General features: G+C 37.2%; 1 protein-coding gene across 1 annotated transcript; it reads right to left on the bottom strand.

Annotated features, from left to right (window-relative positions):
* Positions 1–613: 613 nt before the first annotated feature.
* On the bottom strand, positions 614–21,626 carry LOC135116623 (transcription factor CP2-like protein 1). The gene is given in 14 exon segments (XM_064042051.1): positions 614–727; positions 1,222–1,341; positions 1,800–1,934; positions 2,504–2,611; positions 3,162–3,216; positions 3,218–3,261; positions 3,927–4,071; positions 4,555–4,654; positions 5,166–5,261; positions 5,610–5,703; positions 7,486–7,557; positions 8,633–8,753; positions 9,299–9,410; positions 21,547–21,626. Coding segments are annotated over 14 exon segments (1,347 nt in total). The 5' UTR covers positions 21,611–21,626; the 3' UTR covers positions 614–646.
* Positions 21,627–21,634: the final 8 nt, after the last annotated feature.

Raw genomic sequence — 21,634 nt, 5'->3', positions numbered from 1 at the left:
CGCTTCGCTCGCGTATTCAAAAACGATGTGCCCTTATTTTTGCATCTATCAACAAACAAAAGTTAAGTACGTTTGGGCAATATTTTACGTAATATTTGGTTTAAGTCCGATAAAATTTCGCGCTCGCTACGCTCGCGCATTTGGAACTTTAAGAACTTCAAGTATTCAAGTAGCAAAGATATAAAAGAAAAATCTACTTGAGAACCTCCCCTTCTGCCGGGGCTGCGGGTTGTTCGAAAGAGTTACCGCGGCTCTGGAACATAAAAGGCCTTCGAAGGAACACGACGGTGTTTAGTCAGTAAGAGTCTGACACTCCCTCACGGCTGCTAAGCTAACCCACAGCGGGAAGGGTTTTAACGTCGATACAAAAACCCTGTTTTGAAGTCGGTTAAAATGACAAACGGGCAGTAACACTTGTTAAAAAATACACGGGAAGGGCGGCAAAATCGACAACTGCCCGGGCGGCAGATACCACGCTACGCCACTGTTTCTTAATAATCGGTTGCGTGCTCAGGATCGCTTACATTTAGCTGATTAAATATCTACAGTCTTTAAAAATCTGATAGTTTTGGCTAGCCCATTATCAAGGCTAGAAGCTACTTTTATATCCGGATGCGCGAACTCGGTAGCTAGTTAAATTAAATAACTATAACTTACCACATTTCAGGGAGTACGGTGGGGAGGTGGTCACCAAAGATGGCGGCGGCATCAGAGCATCGTTTGACAGCTGTCAACAAAACAAACATTATTAACTTTCTGCAGTATAACAAGGAAACTAAGATTATCTTCAATTTAAACTAATATAGAGGAATTCGTGACTAAATAACAGCTGCACGGGTCGATCGGTCATGAGATTGAGCAACTCTTTGCGCGATTATTCCATTTTTCAATTTCACCGTAGTTGGGAAGACATGTTAATTAGGTGGATCCCGGATGCCATTTGAACATCTTTGTGCAGTCGTTAAGAGTAGTTAGAAGCCAGAAAGTCTGACAACCAATCTAACCAAGGAATGACGTGTTACCAGGTAACTGAGTTGAGAAGGTCAGATAGGGCAGTGGCTCCTTTTAAAACAACTGGTACTCAACTGCATCTGGTTAGACTGGAAGCCGACTCCAACATAACTCGGAAACAGCTACGCAGATGCTATTATGTATTTCCTTCCTTATTTTCCGCAAAATGTACATAAGAACAGGCATATAATAAATTTCTGATTATCTTACCGTGGTAAGAACAGTAGCTTCGCATCCTGGCTGGTACTTCTCCAAGTCGGTGCGAGGTCTGCGCATGACCTTCTCGCGATCCTGCTTGTGTTTCCTGTCCGCTCCTTTCAGTTTGAATACCTGGTGACAAAGGGTTGGTCAGAATTTTGCGCAACTTTGCGCAGTAATGCGCAACTTTGCGCAAGGATTTGCAACTTTGCACAATGTTGCGCAACAATATATTAGTTACTAGACGCGTTTCGAGTTATCTACTTTACTGAAAGAATATAATGAATACGAAATTGTACAATTATAAAGAGCATGTTTGGTACGATTTTGAAGACAGATATCTAAGTATTTTGTTAGTTCCATCCGTGCTATATGTTGGATGAATCTATAATATATGCACCAGTACACAGGCCACTTTCCTGCATCTGGATATAAACTTGCAGTATCTACCTTATGCATTAGCTATATTACTGCAAATTTTACCAAAATCCTTCACACGGCATTCACACTCACAAAAAATCTTTTATAACATTTTTATGATAAACAGCCGAATTGATAGCCTCTTTTCGTAAAGTCGGTTAACTATTTACCTTAATCTGGCAAGCGGCAGCATGCAGCCTATTATGTTCGTCGCTAGCGAGGTAAGTCTCAACCTGTATGCGGAAGGGGACGCCCTTCTCGCCGCCGTGCTTCTTGGCTGTGAACTCCGTTGATATGCAGTTCACCTGGGAAAGAGGTTAATAAAAATATATTTAATTAGCTCTAATTAAATAAAAGGTACTTCGAGTGTCTAAGTTCATCGCTAACATTACAATTTATCAAGTTCAATTTTCATATTAAACAGTTTTTAAAACGGACGTTATGTTTTCGGTGAACTTGGGTCTAAATTGATTTATTTACTTATTCATGTATACTCAATTATAGAGTTCTGTTTTTGTATTCTGAAGGGTCAGAAAATAATGGATCGATATGAAAAATCTTTTACTGTTGGAAAGCTTTACTCTTCCCGAGTAACATAACCTACATTTTAACCGGGTACGGATGTGGTTGCCGCGAGATTCGGAGGTGAAACCGCGGGATAGGTATAAACACAGCGTCTTTAGGAAAACACTTATCAGTTACCACGTGTGGATTAAAAGTTTCCCTTAGTTACTCGGGAATAGTCGAGTTTCACAACAGTAAAAACTTCAAATTGGCTCAGGCCTTTGGAACCTTTAGGTAAAACCACCGAAAAAAAAACTCTTTACATTACATACTATATAATTGTATCATAGTAAAGGATAACTTTATTTACCTTAATATAAACGCCAACATCTTTGGTGGGGTCCCAGAAGACATGCAGAGCGTTCAGACACGCCGGCTGCTCTACGCGAATCACTCCGTATGAGAGAGGGACGTCCACCTGTGGGAGAGAATTCATATTTAAGATATTATATAAAGCGCATTGACAGAGTCAAATAAAACTGGCCAAGTGCGATTTACACTCGAAAGGAAAGGTTCAATACAAAGTTCAGTAAAACAGTTAAAAATATTTTATTTATTTAATTGTAGTTTCAATATTTATTGTCATATTGGCAATAATGATACGTTGTTTATAAAAACAATTGTCAAACTATCAGAATTGGTTGTCTGGAAGAGATCGCTCTTAGCAATAAGACCGCCACTTATGACACCCATTTTAATTAGATCTAAGATCAATAATGTAAAATTGGTGTACCTAATAAAGTATATCCATCTATCTATCACGGTTCATGAGATAAACATAAGCAATTTGGCCTCGTCTTTCCTTTAGGAGATAAAAAGAAGATTGGCTCGAAAGAACATACAATTGAATTGAGAAATTCTCTTGTAAGTTCCGTACCTAAACTGGGGACAGAAGGACACTGAAGTCTTAATGTCCCATCATTCAGTGTGTGTAATTATTGTTCAATATCTACATCTACCATATTTACCTCTACAATCCTCTCTCCGGGTCTCTCGTTGTGCCACTGCGCAATTTGCTCTCTCCATGTACTGAAGGCGACGCTCGTGGAAACAGATTTTGATCACGCTCTACAAAATAAGGGTTATTTTGTTAGAAATAACTATAATAATTTTATACACCTGAATAGCTTGTTTGGACATGATAATTTCAGGAAGAACTGGTCCGATTTGACGAATGATTAAATGTACTGTTATATAGCCCACTAGCTTCCGCCAGCGGCTTCGCCCGCGTGGTGTGTTGATAAAAGTAGCCTATGTGTTAATCCAGGGTATCACCTATCTACATACCAAATTTCAATCAAATCGGTCCAGCCGTTTTGCGTGATTGAATAACAAACATACATCCATACATTCTCACAAACTTTCACATTTATAATATAAGTAGGATTTATGGTGGTAGAATTTTAAATCAAATCCTACAAATATAGTAAATGTCAAGTTTGTAAGAATAATAGTATAATGAATAGGCATGTTGTGTTGTCTTTCATGCTAAACGTGCTTCACGGATGTTGATGAAACTTTTCAGTACCTAATATAGTAGTAGTTTAACTAAGAAGACGTGAGTTTACAATATATTAAAACTAGCTGTTTTTCTGCGTATCCATTCGTGTCCCGGGGAATTCTTCCCGTATCCGATACCAATATAGCCAAATCGTCAACAATCAAATTGGTTCAGTACTTCCGTAGCCTTTAGGGGACAGACGAACTAAAACAGTTTTTCTTTATTATTTTACCTTCAATATCTTCCCTTTATAATGCGACAGGTCTCCTAACTTCTTGAGTTTGATCTCATAAGGCTGTCCCTGGTTCAGATACGTCAACGTCTCTTCATTCTGTTTCGTGGCTATAGATGTCGCTGCTGCTAGGACGTATTGGAATCTGTGAGGGAAAAATAAGAATATCGGTAAAGTGGTGTTAGTTTTTCACTCTGACATCATTTCAGCAGATCAGCTCTTACAATTCAAATATAATTCGATAAACTTTTAATGAGAAATGTCAGATTGCATTTGGACTTAGAGGCGAAAGATATGAAGGAGTGACAGGTATCCGAGCGCGATGTCACAGATAGAGCGAAGTGGAAAAGAAAACTTAGGAAAGTTGACCCCACCACCATGTGGGATATATAAGTAGGATAGAGAGAGGTTTGAATTATAAGAAATTTTGAAATTAAATAAGGACATCAATATTACTTTGAAATACATTTACCATAAACGCGATCGACAGGATCACGCCTCATAAATGTTAACTTAGGTAAACATCAAAACACTATTTTATATATGATTGACAGTAAATTTGTTTACTTAATCATTATTCATGAAAAATCAACATTAGGAATATTAGGATATAAAACGCATTGTTTACCTGGTATCATCCTTGAAGCTGGGTTCGGAGCGCGTCTGTATGGGCGAGTGGAGGAACCCGTCCAGTGAGCCCACGGGAGAACACATCAGCAATCCTGCATCTGTTTTATAGAAGAAATAAATAGTGGGTCATTCCAGGATATTTATTTTGGTATACAAAGGTCTTAATATATAACAAAGTTAACATTTTACCACTCGCCATGAAAACATTCATATTATGTTGAACAAGCTTCAAAAGCAAGTTCTCAGTTTGATCAGTATGTATGATTGTGCGATTATCTTGCGTTAGTTGAGCTAATTTTGAAGTGGTTTTCAGCATATTATTGTTTCTTCATTTCAATATTTGATAGAAAATAAAATATTTAAATTTCATTATGTATTAATTTTCAATTAACAGTATTGGGTTGTTCGCGTGGGTTACCACAGCCCTGATAAACAAAGCAGGAACACAGGCGGTCTTGAGGGGTCATTGACTGACAGTTAAGTTTCATTACAATCCATTCAGCAGTTTTGCTTGAAAGAAGTAACAAACATATACTCATTCTAAAAACTTTCGCGTTTATAATTTTAGTATCGAGTTAATAGTATATTAGTAACATATTAATAACTTACTCTTATTTTCCTGAGCATTTGGCGAATGATATCCGTTGATGGGTACGATGGTGCCTGGTGGCATGGTCGGCTGGCATTGCATGCTCTCTGGGCTGCCTGTAATTTAAAACAAAGATATGAAGTAATTAAATAAAGAAATATTGTTTCTGTTGCTGAGGAGTTCGTTCTACCATTACATTTTGAGAAGGGTGGGCGTTTTGGGGCTATCATTAATAAAATTAATCTTTTTAGTAACTGCTGATTTTCAGAACCAACATTATTTTAATTAGCAGGCATTAAATACAATTCTTACTGCTAATAAAATTGACTGCAAATTCCTAGTCATTTTCATTTTAAAATTGCGAATTCTGATTGCGCGATCTAGGACACGCCAACTACCGGCAAATGCTAGTACTAATACGACTAACAACTTCACATCTTTAAGTAACAGATGGCGCTACTCACCATGTTGCACGATCATGTTCCCGTTATGTGGGGACTGCTGACAGCTGCCCTCTTCCATAGCATCGCGATTGCTGTCCACCACCATGCTAGTGATCTGTGTGAAAGGAATTAGCCAAACTGTAGAGGGTACTGAAATTAGATTGGTGGTAATCGGAAAAAATCAAGGATGATAATTAAAATTGATATTTATGACTATAAAAATAACAATATGAATAAGGGCCGATTTTTGAATCATCAGTTAATTTCTATCTGAAGAATTAATATAGCGGGTTGACAAGTTTTCTTTAGAACGAACACGTTAAACATTCTTATTCTTCTGATAAAGTTATCTGGCCATTGAAAATCGGCCGTAAAACAATATCAATACCAGAGCTTGTGAAATTCTAATGATTGACTTAGACATGTTTTTAGGTTAGAATGTTATAAATAAGTAAGGAACTACGCAAGAGAGCTTGAGAGTAGTTACAAGCTAGCTACCATGCAATAGATTCTTCTAGCTATTTCTTTAGTACCTAGGTTCCACCCAGCTCCGTGAAGATCCATTTCCCGCAACTGGGTAAAAGTAAGTGTCTATTCTGAAGCTGAACCTAGACTATTTGTCTACCAAATTACATTAAAATCAGTTCAGTAATTTTGGCGTGAAAGGCCCGCAGGAAGTATAAATACAGGTTTCAAGTTACAAGTTACACAGACAATAAATGCATGGAATACACTAGTCATCTGGTCGATTCAAGATTAAGCTTAATCAGAAAATAACCATTGTGTTTTATTTATTCTCAGATCAGTTTGGATGTCATTGCTATGTATACTGTCATACAAAAATGCTTGTGAGATATTAATGCATCTAATAAAAATAATGTTCTATATCGTTTTCTTTAATTTTCATAAGACAACAGGTTCAGTACCTAATATTGTTTCTCTATTGGTAAATTATTTGTCAGATCTCTTATGTCAAATCATTGTTACTGGTTTGTTTTTTCTGTACATAATTTCTTTTGAGTTATCTTTATGCTATTTTGTTTTATATAGGTAAATGTATTTTATTTAGAATTCCCATAATATGATCGATCATTTTGCCATTTCTATATAGCTAATCAATTGTTTTTCGTGTGACCATTATAGACATTACGTTATATAGATAAAGAGGGTTAATAGCAAAGATTTCAAAAGAGGAAATTTTATCTATAAAATCAAAGCAATACAGAATCTAACACATACACAAATACGGACAGAAAATACTTAGAGATGAAAATAAGTGCATTGGAAAACAAATAATTGAATAATTTTTGGAGGTTTTTCTGTGCGAATAGTAGAATTTAAAGCAACTGGGATTACCTACAAGACAGAAAAGAAACAGATAGTGGATGCACTAACAAGACATTAGCATTGGTTTACTGCTGTTTTCAATATTCTATCTATCTTTAATTTGCTTACTAGAGATAGAATTAAGACATTAGTCCCATACAGTAATGGTAAATTTCTATCTTTAGCCCCATACAGGTAATGGTAAATTTCTATCTTTAGCCCCATACAGGTAATGGTAAATTTCTACCTATAGCCCCAAACAGGTAATGGTTAATTTCTACCTATAGCCCCATACAGGTAATGGTTAATTTCTATCTTTAGCCCCATACTGTTACTGTTACAGCCTTTTATCGTCCCACTGCTGGGCACAGGCCTCCTCTCACACGGAGAAGGATAGTCCCATACAGGTAATGATAAATTTTTATCTTTAGCTCCATACAGGTAATGGTAAATTTCTATCTCTTGTAAGGAAAACCACAGATAGAATATTGGAACGGCAGTAAGAGAAAGGAACAAGAAGGTTTGATAGCAATATCGCGAAAGGTGAGATCTAAGAAGGTAACATATCCACCTCCCATATATTCTTGAAATCCCTGTCAGAAACCGCCTGGCTCTGGTGTAACTCGGTAAAATCCACACTGATCTGAGAATTAAAAAGAAAACCATGGTGTATCAAATGTTTCTTGCCCGTTCTTCGCCATAGGAAGCTACTTTTGGAATGGACAACTAGAATCAAACTTATTTATATTTTTGCCGCTCATAAGTGCTTGTAAAGGCCTAAATGAAATAATAATGATACACTTTATTTGCACGCAAGTGTAACGGCTGTTGGGAAAATGCGGGTTCGATTTTTTGACACGCAGTGTAGGGTAAGGAATTGTGTGTGAATTATGGTGGTAGTGCTTATAAACTATCATGTGGCAACGACTACTATCTACTTTTACCTATTACTTTAAGTTCTAGTGAATATTTACTATTATTATCACTCTTTGTTGCACCCCAATTTCATCACCTCCCGAGCCTTTTCTCAACTATGTAGGTTTAAAATCTAGTCAAGACTGGTTATTTAACGTACTGGCTGTCTGTCTACCCGTAACGACTGCCAAAGATGTTCAATGACAGCCAATTTTAAATACATAAACATTTTGGAGAAAATAATGCCTAAGACGGTGTTTATTGTATGTTTTACGGTAAAATATGTTTCATGTCCTATTTTTACCCGCAAACAAGAAATTTTCTAAGCAAATGATCACTATTACATACTTAATATGGCAATTCACCAGTCTCCACAAAGTATAATGACTTAAGTATATGTTACTCGACAAACTGTTCTTCAGATATAACTTTGAATCATTTTATTTATCATTGCAAACCAACTAAAGTTGAAAAGCTGTTTAATTTATAGAGATTTTATGTAAAATCCATTAGTTTGGTCCACGAGAAGCAAAAGAAGACATATATTTAAGGTGCATTTTTATGCCAGCTGCCGACTGCTTTAAATCTGTCATAGCTGCAATACTGGTTTGTATTTATTTACATAAAACCGTATTATATCGAAGCAGCAGCAGCACATGCAGTCGCTCTCAGAAATCAACCGATTTCATGCAGTCACTGCTAGTTTGGTCAGCAGTTGCAGTCGGCTAGCATTCGTAACGTAGTTACTTTTATGTTTAAATCTGCCAAGTAACCAAGCACCCAGAAATTCTTCAATTTCTTACCTGTCTATCATCAGGTCTTCGCGGCGGCCACACGCGTCGTGGCGGAGACGGCACAGCGCCAGTCGGAGAAGGAGCCTCCTGCTTGAAGACTGCCAGCGACGGCAGCGACAGCAGCGCCTCGCTGCGGTAAGGGAGAGTACTGAGTGGTGAGTGTTTTGGAAGTTCGATAAGAGATGGCGCTGTATGTATTTTTTAAATAAAGAGATAAGTTATTTTGTGAAAACACGGGTATATGTTTACAAAACAGAGGTATTTTTGTTATATAAATAAGGTGGTAAAATAAAATCAGACCCATTTTGTGTAACAGGTTAATAGAAGACTACTGTTTCAGGTAGATGAATAATACTATGAAAACCTTTGTTTTTACATAGATGACTGACTTTTATAGAAAATATTCGTTTTCGGTAGGTACAGTAAGAATCTACAGTACAGGTAAATTCTGCGGTGCATACCTATCAATAGTTAAATAAGCTAAGAAATCAAGAATCTATACTAAAACTAAAATATAAAGCTAAAGAATGTGTTTGCTTGAACGCGCTGCTCTCAGGAACTACTTGGTCCGATTTGGATTTTGATTAGGCGCTCCATGAAGTTAACAATAGACGCGAATAAAACCACGTGGCTACGCTATTTCTTAATTACTTGACAAGTTATAGTGATACTCACTTCATAGACAGCTCTCCGGGCAGATCCAGATCGAGGTCATTGACCTGCCAGCCGGGAGACATGTGTGAAGAAGACGAGCTGGTGCCGCTGCCGCCCATGTCGCTTAGAGCCGCTGGGGAAGATATAATGAGGTTATGAGTAAGAGATACAAACAATTCTTATAATACTAACAAATTCAAGGTGAAGACAATTTTAGCCGCCTGCAAAACGCCTTTTAGGGTTTGATAATAATTAATGGATTTTGTAATCTTCCTGGTTCTCTAAATAAGTTACCAAAAGTTACCTAAATCTTTAACATAGATGGAGCCACAGTGTAACTCATAAAGTGCTAGTATTTGAATGCAATATTAGTAGTTTTCAGATCTTGTGCTGGCAAATATGTAGTTCTGAAATGGGCACGATAATTTTTGAAAAGTCCACCACCTCCTCCAAAATTAAAACTTAACAAAAGTTTCTAGATTTCAAAATCAAAAGTATCTAAGAGTCGCCGCTTACGACCCACAAACACAAAGTGGTGGTTGTGGCCGGTAACTAAATACCTACCTCTACATACAATCTGATAAATCGAAGGTCCCTCAAAATTACACAAGGGAACGTGCACACGTTGATGTAATAACTACACGATCCAGAATAAGTCGGTTCATCATTATTAACTTATTGACCTCCGATATTACTTGTTTACGAACGGAACCTTATCGAAGTGACAGTCATTGTTTTTAATATTTAATATACCTCTTATTTTTTGTTGAAAGTGTAAATTTTGGCCCTCCTACATCATTATCTGTCAGGACTGTCTTGAATAATATCGAGCTCACACTTCATCATCCTCCTGCCCTTATCCCAATTTTATTCTTGGTCTAAGCAGCATGTTTTCTCCTTCTATTCTCTTCTATCTGCTGTCATCTCACAAGTATCTAACATTCTAACTATTACGCATATGTATTTCCCGGGTAACTGGGTTGAGGAGCTGCATCCGGTAGACCAGAAGCCGACCCCAAGTTAGTTTGGAAAAGGATCGGAAGAAGAAGTTTGACAGACAGACAAAATAACTATCTCATTGATAATACCTGTTTATACCTAATAAAATTATCGACTCGGGTAGCAACAAAGTAAATATAAATAGATACCCAAACTGCTCAACATTTTATCTTTATCTAAATAAGATGCCTTAACGCTGCTCATGAAATATTAATTATTTATTTTGACTAAATTATACTTTTAAAATGCAAAAATAAACATTTAAATACACAAGTAGATGAAGTATCTAAATGCTTCTAGCCAAACCTGTAAAATTAGGCTAACCAGGAACCATTAATTGGCGAATAAAGATAACTAAAAGTAGATTTTAATTAAATGGTTTGAATACAAGTAATATCTATGGTAAATACCAGTTTGTGTCTGTTTAATCTGAATTTAATGGTCCAGATTTTATAAAAACCTGCATAATTCTATGTACACTCATGTTTATACAAATAAAGTATCTTGTATATTGTTTCTTTTGGCAAAATATCCTAGTTATGAAAATTAAGTCATGACCAGTCTTATATTTAAATGTCTTTTTGTCATTTTAATGCACATATGAGCTGTTTCTTGCGGCTCCACCCATGTCTAGTGAAAAGTAGCCTACAGCCATGGGCTATCTAAATCTGAAATATTTTTTCAAAACGGAACAGTAGTTCTTGCGAATAGTACTTTCGAACAGACTCACGTCTTGAGCTTTATAATATTAGTATAGGTTTAACTAATAAATACATAGTTCCTGGTAATTACACTGGTTTGGCAAGAAGCATTAAGGTAGATTGTATCTTTGTTGTTTTAAATGTTTACTTTTGCATCAAAATACCATTATTTAGACAAAACAAATAATACATATTTCATAAATATCATGTTAGCACCTAATTTAGATAAGGCGGGAAATCCCCTAAAATAGTATAGATATAATTCCCAATTATCTGACATTTAAACATCTTTGGCAGTCGTTATGGCGGGTGAAAATCTGACAACCAGTCTCACCAAGGGGTATTGAGTTGCCCGTGTAACTGGGTTGAGGAGGTCAGATAGGGCAGTCGCTCCTTGCAAAACACCGGTGCTCAGAGGCCTTCGGTTAGATTGAAACCGACCCCAACATAGTTGGGAAAATGCTCGACAGATGATGATGACATTCATATTCAACATCAGTTCTTCATAAAACCTTCAATAAAGTCACCGATATAGCCCTCCGGATTAGCAAGTTGAAGTGGCAATGGGCAGGCCATATTGCTTACAGAGCGGATGGCCGATGGGGTCGAAAAGTGCTGGAATGGAGACCACGGACTAGCAAGCGCAGCATAGGACGTCCACCAACAAGGTGGATAGACGACCTTATAAAGGTTGCCGGAAGACGCTGGATGCAGGTCGCTTCCCGTCCACCCGAGATCTAAGGGTAGGCCTATGTTCAGCAGTGGACGTCCTATGGCTGAGATGATGATGATGAAAACCTTCAAGCAAGCAAACTCCTAGATACATAACCGAACTATCAATAAAGCTATTGAAACAACGAGCGATCCAGTACACGCCCTTATCTCGTACACTTTGACCCAGCGGAGCGGTGAACTAGTTGTAACTACTCCGTCTATCTGTGTCTTTGGTGAATTAATTTCTTGGTTAAATTAAAATTAAAAGAATAATTAAAAGGGTTTTAAGGTATTTTTCTCGATGCAAGTCGCCTCCAACAGGTATCTGTGGAGATCTAAGGGGAGGCCTATGTTCAGCAGTTGATGTCCTATGGCTGAGATGATGATGATGATGATGAAGGTATTTTCTAATATATATATATTTTCTATATCCCATCTGCCTAAATGTTTGCCAACTATGTTGGTGTCGGCTTTCAGTCTAATCGGATGCAGCTGAGTAACAGTGTTTTACATGGAATGCCCTTAGTATCTGACCTCAAATTAGTTACACGGGTAAACCCATGATATCCCTTGGTAAGAATGGTTGTTAGATTTTCAGGTTTCTCATTCAACCTTCAGCTGGAACTCTACTAACGATTAGAATAGTAAAGATGTATAACAATGATATTATTATGTATGTAGGTAAAGATATCACTCTAATTTGACATTATATAATTACCACCATATCAGGACATTTTCGCTATAAGCTCAATAATTTGAATTTTATTCAAATTAAAAAATAAAATAATAATAAGTAGATAATCTTTAAAACAAAGGCAACTCAATTTGAGTCTTACTAGTATATGCTAATTGATTTCATAAACACATCTCATCGCTCATAAACAAAGAATGGAATGCCATAGTTCTCTTTTCGCAAATAACAAGAAATAATATAATTAACAAGGATTTTATGACTTTGCCTTGTAGGTCCTTAAAGTTGCAAGCGCGACTGACGTACACAGAATTGTGAAGGTTCCGAAATGGCTTCGTGGAATTTAAGCAAATTTATAAAAGCAACCCAGAACCTGGAAGTTAGTGGAACGGTGAGCTTCAAAGAAAGATTCTTCTTCTTATTCTATTCACGTAAAGCTGTCATCCTCGATTGTTGCCTAGTGGCAGTTTTCGTTACAATTCCATATCGGAAACTGTCACTAATTTGAGAAGACTCTGATAGTAGGTCCTGTTAGGTGATTACTCCCACAAAGATGTACCCATTTATTTTAATTCCTCATCAGTAATTGTCTGATAACAGGCTGGTTATAAAAAAGTCGTGGTGGCCTAGTGGGCAAAGAACCAACCTCTCGAGTATGAGGGCGCGGGTTCGATTCCAGGTCAGGCAAGTACCAATGCAACTTTTCTAAATTTGTATGTACTTTCTAAGTATATCTTAGACGCCAATGACTGTGTTTCGGATGGCACGTTAAACTGTAGGTCCCGGCTGTCATTGAACATCCTTGGCAGTCGTTACGGGTAGTCAGAAAGCCAGTAAGTCTGACACCAGTCTAACCAAGGGGTATTGGGTTGCCCGGGTAACTGGGTTGAGGGGTCAGACAGGGCAGTCGCTCCTTGTAAAGCACTGGTACTCAGCTACATCCGGTTAGACTGGAAGCCGACCCCAATGTAGTTTGGGAAAAAGGCTCGGAGGATGGAGGATGGAGGCTGGTTACCACTAACTTATAACAGATACCATGGAATAAGAAATTATCGAGAATTTCATGGTAATAAATAAGTTACCCCCAGACTTGTCAAACCTGCTTATTTAGACTCAAACTAATCTTATATTAGTTTTCAAATCTAACACAGCTGACAGAATCTAGACTTCCTATGTCATCACGCTGTTAATTGTAGACCATAAGAGTCAAATTGGAACTAAAAAACAAGTATTAAAAACTATACAATCACAAAGAACACGCAACAAGTAACATAATTGCAAAATTTTGCGCAATATCTCTCTTGGCACTACTCGTGTATGGAAAAGTACCAGTGGCACTATCTCGGTAGGCACTTGGTACCAAGACGCAATTACGTAAGCCACCGATAAGTACCAATCTGCCACTAAAAGTGTCAACAGAGTCATTTGAACGCGTTACTACCTACTAAGTTTAAAACGCAAATGATTGTGAATTGGGTTAATTTATATCAATTAAAGAGACGACGAATAAAAGAAGTAAATGGGACCGTTTATGTACTAAAGAATTGTATACTAAAGACTCTTTAAATATGTTTAAATAAAACATCTGGTGGTATAGCTGTATTTCATAATATTAAAAATTTAGGTAGGTAAGGTAATAATTATATTTTTGGCAATGTACCTCTAAATAAGGAAAGTATCCAAAACAAGTGCCGTACTACGCAAAATCTTGGTAATTTTGCAGTTTTTTTAATAATGCTCTTTTCGTCATATTTTTTCTGAATCAGATTTCCTCGTGAAAATGACGGAAATCGGCAACTGATAACCAGAAAGTTGCCAAACAATCATTAGGTCTAAAATATAAAATGATTAACAAAAGTACCGTAAGCATTATAAGTGATGCTGGCGAAGGCATGCGCTCCAAACTCGGTGAACCTCCTCCCTCCCTCGCTTCTCTCGCAGCAAACTGGAGAACCGCAGCAGCGGACACCCTGTCCTGCTGCTGAGCCGTATCCTCAACCATGTTCGACAGCTTGACGGCACACACCAACAGATGGCGCTACAACTCCTTGCAAGTTCAGCTCGCCACCGCTAGATGGCGACGCAACGTTCCACAAAGTTTTCAAACCCCACTCAATAGATGGCGTTGTTTTCAATATTTCGAATAACAGGGCGTTGGAGTTTAAAATGATTTGTAATGATATCACAGCCTTTTTGGAATTTTTGAAGTCACTGTCAGAAGTACCAGTCACAAAATGATAGTTTAAACGTCCATGTGTTGGCTTGACTGACTATGATATTTCTGTGGTACTTCGTCGCGCTCAAAAAGTGTTCTAGTGTCATTTTACTGATAAAGTTTCGTTTTATCACTTCACTTGTGTTTTTAGATTGTTTTTTTGCACTCACACTGTTGGATTATCTTTTCGTCCTATTTTGTTTAGCCCCATAGTTTTTGATCGTGATAGTTTACAATTTGGGTCACGCCAATTTTCAGTTACTGCTCATAAATAATAAAAAATCCATAAGTTTATGTACTTTTATTAAGGCAACCAACCATTCGTTAAAGTCACAATACGGAATCCAATTTTTACAGTACTTGTCAGAAATTTCAAGAAAATTAAATGGGAAGGTGGAAAAGCTATTTTCCAGTAAGAGTGAAACCCTTTGTGGGCGAATTTGACTCGCACTTGGCCAGATTTTTATCTCGTTAATGTTTAAACAATGTTCGAAAGCTTTTACATGAAGAATTGATTATATACCTAGTACCGCCAAGATAACGCGAGGATAGCAACTATGGTAGCTCTAAAATTTTGACGACAGGTCAGGTCTAGTACAGTCGAGCTGCGGGATAGTTCGAAAGAGTTACCGCGGGCCTGGTACATAAAAGGCTTAAGTTGGAACATGATGGGTTTTAGTCAGTAAGAGTCTGGCACTCCTCACCGCTGCCAACCCACAGCGGGAGGGGTCATTTGATTTGATTTCCCATAAAAAACACGTCTAGCACAGTTGGTATAATGAGATTTACCACCCTTTTTAGGTGGGAAATCATCAGATAACCCCTATCGCAGTGGCTGCAACTTGTGGTATTGTTAGACTTTTGCCTTTTTCTATCTAAAACTTACTCGTATTTCTTTTGAAGCCCTTTGTGTACCAAGGCGTAACTAATAACTATGACCTGAAATGTAGGACTTCGTTGCAGGCACCTGCATTCAAAATGACTGGGAGCGTACGTGGTGATTAACGCTCATTCCTTCTCTGTATGAGAAGAGGCCTGTGCCCTGCAGTGGGACGATAAGAACATATATATAAAAACACCGATAATATAATTTTATGTAAGGAGAAGGAAATAAATAATCGCCCAATCAAATATGTTTTACAAATCACCATAATTTTTCGAGACTTCCTTATCAAAAACGAAGTGATATAATTTATAAATATTTAATTTTTATATTGTAAACTGTTTTTTAGTCAAGATATAATATGTTTTGCTTTGATTACAAAGTGACCCGAGATACATCGATATTCGAATGAGTAGACAAAATAATGTTTTTACGTGAAGATAATTTCATAATATTTAATGTTTTGTTTTTTGCAGTGCAAATATAATGAAGGTTGCGAGAGACAAATGGGCCAAGTGCGAGTCGGATTTGTGCACTGAGATTGATTTTTCGAAAAGGTGGATTCAGAATTGAAAAGTTTTATTTTCGCAAACTGTGCTTGCTCTAGTCAAAGGCGTATAAAATGTGACAGATACGGTAATATGCAAACACACAGGTGTTTTATTTAGATAAAGCTATGTTACGTCAGACTCGCGATAATTGAGCGTGATTTTGCTTCTTATGACAATAACATGTATTGTACATTGAGGCTAGTAAATATAGAACACGTTTCAAGTGTAGGTGTCTAGTATAAAAATGTACAGATGTCAGCACAAGTTTCTGCCAACTGTCAAATTTCTTTAATGGATTTTCAACTTTATCTCATAAGTATAAGGTTGAATGTTGATTTGGAAAATTTTGCTCTTTTGGCACGGAGGAAGTGTGAAGGGCGTGGTCTTAGGTGCTAATTTAAGGAGTTAGATATTTTAGACTGTCTAAATCTGGCAATGTTATTGGAATTTTTATGTGGTCTTTCTCAGTATAGTTTTCGGAAAAACAAAACAATATGGCCTCTGTGAGACGACAGAAACTGAAAAACGGATGGAATCTGGTAACATTTTGGGAAGACTTTGAAACTTGAATTTACAGTTAACAGTTGTTTTAGGAAAACTGATGTTTATATCGTTGGTGAACTCGGGCCTGCGAATACACAAGACACATGTAAGAAAGGGACAGTACCTATGAAATCTAAATATGAACAAATAAAGAGACTAATATTTGTCAAGTTTATCGTGCAAATTGTCGCTGAAGTCAAACGTCATAGATATTAGCACGAACGAGTGTGAACTGAAGATATTTATGGAAACTGCTTAATAAACAAGTTGGTATCTTTAGGACAATACCCGGATATTTTACATCCTCCATGATAATTATAAAGATGGTTTAAATATCTGATCGAAACTGCGTACAATCTTTCATCACATAAGCCCTAAACGTAGGCCTCCGCCAACGAAAGCCAAAATAAAAGAATACATGGGCTGTTGCTATGCTTTTGGATTCTTAATAAGAAGTCTAAAAGCCGATTTACCGAGGGACATAGGGTTGTTCAAGAAACTGCATTAAGAAAGTCAGATGGGCAGTATCTCTATGTGACACACTGGTACTCAACACCTGGTGACTGAAAACCGACCCCACAAAGTCAGGAAAAGACTTGGCAAATGGTGATGGAAATAAGAAGTAGCAACAGTGGGACCTACTCCAGACAAACTTTTGTCATCAAGGAAAATTGCGCGAGCTACTGCGCAGAAACCAATTTTAGATATCAGCGGAGTAGCGGAGATGAAGAAGGATGTATGTATGGGCCCAGCCAAAAGTATGACATCTTTGAATGGGACACATGTGCTTGGTCTCTAAAGTATGTATACAGTCCTCGGAATTTATTTACGGGCCATCATTGACTTTTGCAAGAACTTTACAAGAATCATTCTTTAAGATCCAAATCAAAACCAGACCACACTTATCAGCATTAACCTATAAATTACAGCAAAATGTCCGCGTATCCAGTGAGCTGGTTTGTGTCAGGGTCAGCCAGTATCACATACAGTTATTGCCATCGGCTTCAAACTGACAGACACGCGCGATGTCAAAGGTTGGTATTAATGAGTTGTGCCTATCTTAGAATTGGATCTGTTTTATGGTTAATATGATCTGAGAGGTCTTAATTTTCGTCTTTGGAGCCTTAATATGTCCACTGCAAAACAAAGTCCCCAACTTGGACGAAATCGTCAAATAAGCTCCTACTCTGGGTACTGTATGAGGGAATGTCAGACTGACTAAAACCCACCATGTTCCTTCTTAAGCCCTTTATGTACCAGAGCCGCGGTAACTATTTTGAACAATCCCGCAGGCAGGTACGATCTAAGGAGATCAGCCAGGTGCGCAGGACATATTATAGTGCATAAGTATTTGCGTAGACACAGGTGTACTCCTATTCCTTCACTCTCATAGCGCGATAGGACGGCAATCCAACACCACCGAAAAGAGATCAGGCGCTGACTAAAACCACCAAGTTCCTTCTTAAGCCCTTCATGTACTAGGGCCGCGGTAATTTTATTGAAAAATCCCCAGCCCATTAAGTATTTGCGCAGACACAGGTGTACTCCTATTTCTTCTCTCTGATAGTCTGATAGGACGGCAATCCGACACCACCGGAGAGAGAACAAGAATTCCTGAGCACTTGGCAAGGCAGGTTTCAATCAAATTTCGGGCCTTAACGAGTCATAGAACTGTCAAAGATTTACAAAATAACAGACAGTACCTACTAATATTTTATGTGTATTCCGAAGCATGGTGCCTTAAGAAAAATAGATAAAACCGGATGACAGTATACAAGTTAATGGAAATGTCCCTACAAACACAATAAAACGAACAAACAAAGAAATGATTAAACTAAAACTTTATGATGATGCAATAAACTTAATAACTGGTTACGATAGTGGCCTCTCAGGTTAATTAACTTGACTATTAATTAACAGATTTTTACAAGCGTAGACATGATCTATTAAAAAATAGAAAACGTGTCTACCTTTACCTAATCATATTGGGATCCAGTTTCAATCGGATGCAGTACCAGTATGTCACATGGAGCGACTGCCTACCTCACTGCCTCAACCCGATTACCAGGGCAACCCGATCTCCATGGTAAGTCTAATTGCCAGACTTCCTGACCTTCTCATCCCAGTGCCCTGGGCAACCTGGTACCCTAGGTAGGAGTAATTGTCAGATTATCTGGCTTCCGACTACCCGTAACGTCTGCCAAAGATGTTCAAATGATTGACGAGACCCACCGATTTAACGTGATATCACATATTACTGTAATAGTTACTTCGGTGATATCTTCTAATGCTCATTCTTTTCGGCTGAATTTCTTCAGTTGTTTTGCCGATAGAGCGTTAGAAACAAACTTACATACATAATATTAGCGAAGATGATGCAAAATACTCGCATAGCAACAAGATATAAGAAATGATACCGGTTTAAAGTTTACGAGGTTACGGATAACAAACTAGGAAATCATTATTTGTACGTGACAAAATTAAATAACAAAATGCTCTGATTTATCTTCAATACTAGCTTACTTAAATCCCGCGGTTTTGCCCGCTTTATGAGGGATATTACTTCTCACAATTAGAAAACAATAACATACACTTGTATAGGACTTTCTCTAATAAAGTTTTTCTTAAAGGTGGAGGAAAGCATCTTGAGGAAACTTAATCTTTAAAGTCTCAAATCATCAACACGTTTGAGCTGGCATGGTGGTTAGTGCTCAGTCCTTCCGTTTGAGAAGAAGACTGGTGCACTGCTTTCGGGCAGTAAAAGAAAAGCTGATGACGATACCCTAAGATTGAATACATGAGATGACGAACATACGTTATGTGCAACAGTCAGGGGACATTTAAAATCAGTGCTGAGCTTAGCACAGCATATGTACCTAATTGCTACTCCGTTTTTATTTTTTTAATGTTAGTTTTATGTTGTGTTCAATCTATGTGTGTGGCGCGGAGCAGACCCGGATTCTAGAAGTTGGTGGTGATACACTCTTTTTAATGAATTCTGATGAGTATTGAGATTCGAGATAGTTGCCTGCGTGAGTTTACCGGTCTGCCACGAGCTATATAAATATGTATGTTTGTATAAGTGTATTTTGAAAAGACACGTTTTTAATCTCAATAAAGGACAAGTTCCATACCGATCCTCAGAGTTTTCACAACCATAACCTTTGTAGGCGTCAAGAAGTGAGAAGACGAGATGGGGAAGCCTTTGCCAAGATTTGGGACAATTTATTGTCCCACTGCTTGTTGTGATATCTATGCAAGATAATAGTATGCGTAAATAAATTAGATGTAAGCAATCAATGTGACTTAATAACAAGGTTGGTTGGTTGCCTCTTTACACAGAAGATACTAACAAATATAAACAAAGTTACCACAAAAAATATTACGAAATCCCAAAAGAGATTTAGATAATATTTTTCTAACAATTTTACCATAAATGTCCTCTTTCCTATTTTAATATAAAACACACACGATTTCAAAAACACTGTTTTTTCTACCACTAACACAAAACACTTTTAGACGTGCGACCAAATAATCGCAAACACGTTTGTCGTTCGCGACGCGTGATGAGCCACTGTTTTGTGCGTTATATTCATAACTCATTACTGCATTATCAGTATTTGTCAAAGATTATTTTATGTAACTTTAGTGTTGTTATTGTGCCTAAGAGTAGGTTTACTCTGTGAGGTTAAAGATATAAGATACTACGAAGTCAAAGTAAATCAAAATTAAAGTTTTGCGCACAGTTGTTCTGGAAATATCTTCAGCATAGTCTACCTAAGTTTTAGCAATAGTAAGACATCTGAAGGTTAGGTTGGTATTGGTTACAATCTTTTAATCGCAGGTCAGATACTACGAGTGCCGATATTTTATTTAATAATGTGTGCTAAATTGTAATGAGCTAAATCAGAATGTATAATTTTCCGAAAATCATCTCGCATGTCAACACATCTACTATTCATAAAAATCTGTCAAAAGTAGGCACAAAACAAAATCCCCACTGTCGTGTCTACACCAACATAATCTTTGTTCAGTCATCGCTGATTGGTAGACCAATATCAATAGCAGTTACGTCTCATTAAGTAAAGAAATTTGTATCTGTCTGCTGTTTGTTTTGTGTAAAAATGTTAAAACTATTTATCAGACAATGCGACGTAAGAGTTAAGGAATATTTTGTCAGTCGCGGGCGCCTAGAAGTTAAAATGCATATCTTATAGTCAATATCAAGTTCGATTATTGAAATAAGTCAAATATAAAATTATGTTTAGGTGTTCATTTATGTAAATATGTGTATATTTGGTAATTGAGTAGAAGTTGAGTTCAAGTGAAATTAAATTAGCATTATTTCAAGACAATTTCATTGGACAACAACCCTAAAATGCCCACCATTTACCGCTTCCTAGTGTTACAATCAGTTTTTACACGAGTTACAAAATATCATTTCAAATAAAAAATATAGTTTGAGATATAGGTAAGTAAATTGTTACTCGTGGCTCCATCTATTATTCTATATGCATACTTTTAAGGAGGCATTCATCTGTGTGGCATATTTAAACATCGATACCTTATTTTTTATATTACCTCCTGTCAGTTTATATATTACTGCCTTGTTTAACTATCGTTAAATCATTTGTAAGAAATAAAACTTGCCAGATTATTTAAAGAGTACCGATCCCTTAGGGAATTTTTGAGACGTAAAATTTTACAGTACAGTATCACCAACTACATGTATCTTTGTAGATAGATGGTGTAGCTGGCCATAAAACAAAACATAAACGTTTCATAAGAGCTGAAATGCAAGGTGGTCCAAAAGGTGACATCAAACCGAAAAATGATACCAAGAATTATTTTGTTGTTAATTATGTTCAGTGACGACAAGAAGTTTGGGTATCGACCTAAGGCATGTTCCGTGATAGATTTTGCGGATTCACGTCATCTTTTGGACCATAAGACAAAAAGAGTTTTGACTTACCCATAACCTTCTTAGGAGGCACCTTCCTCTGCTCCTTTTCCTCGCTGTCATCCCTCCGCATCATCTTCCCCTCCCCTGCCACTTCCTC

Source organism: Helicoverpa armigera, chromosome 27, assembly GCF_030705265.1.
Source record: "Helicoverpa armigera isolate CAAS_96S chromosome 27, ASM3070526v1, whole genome shotgun sequence".
NCBI classification, from domain to species: Eukaryota; Metazoa; Arthropoda; class Insecta; order Lepidoptera; family Noctuidae; genus Helicoverpa; species Helicoverpa armigera.
Note: the sequence above shows the minus strand (reverse complement) of the source record. Positions and strands in the feature narration are given on the sequence as shown.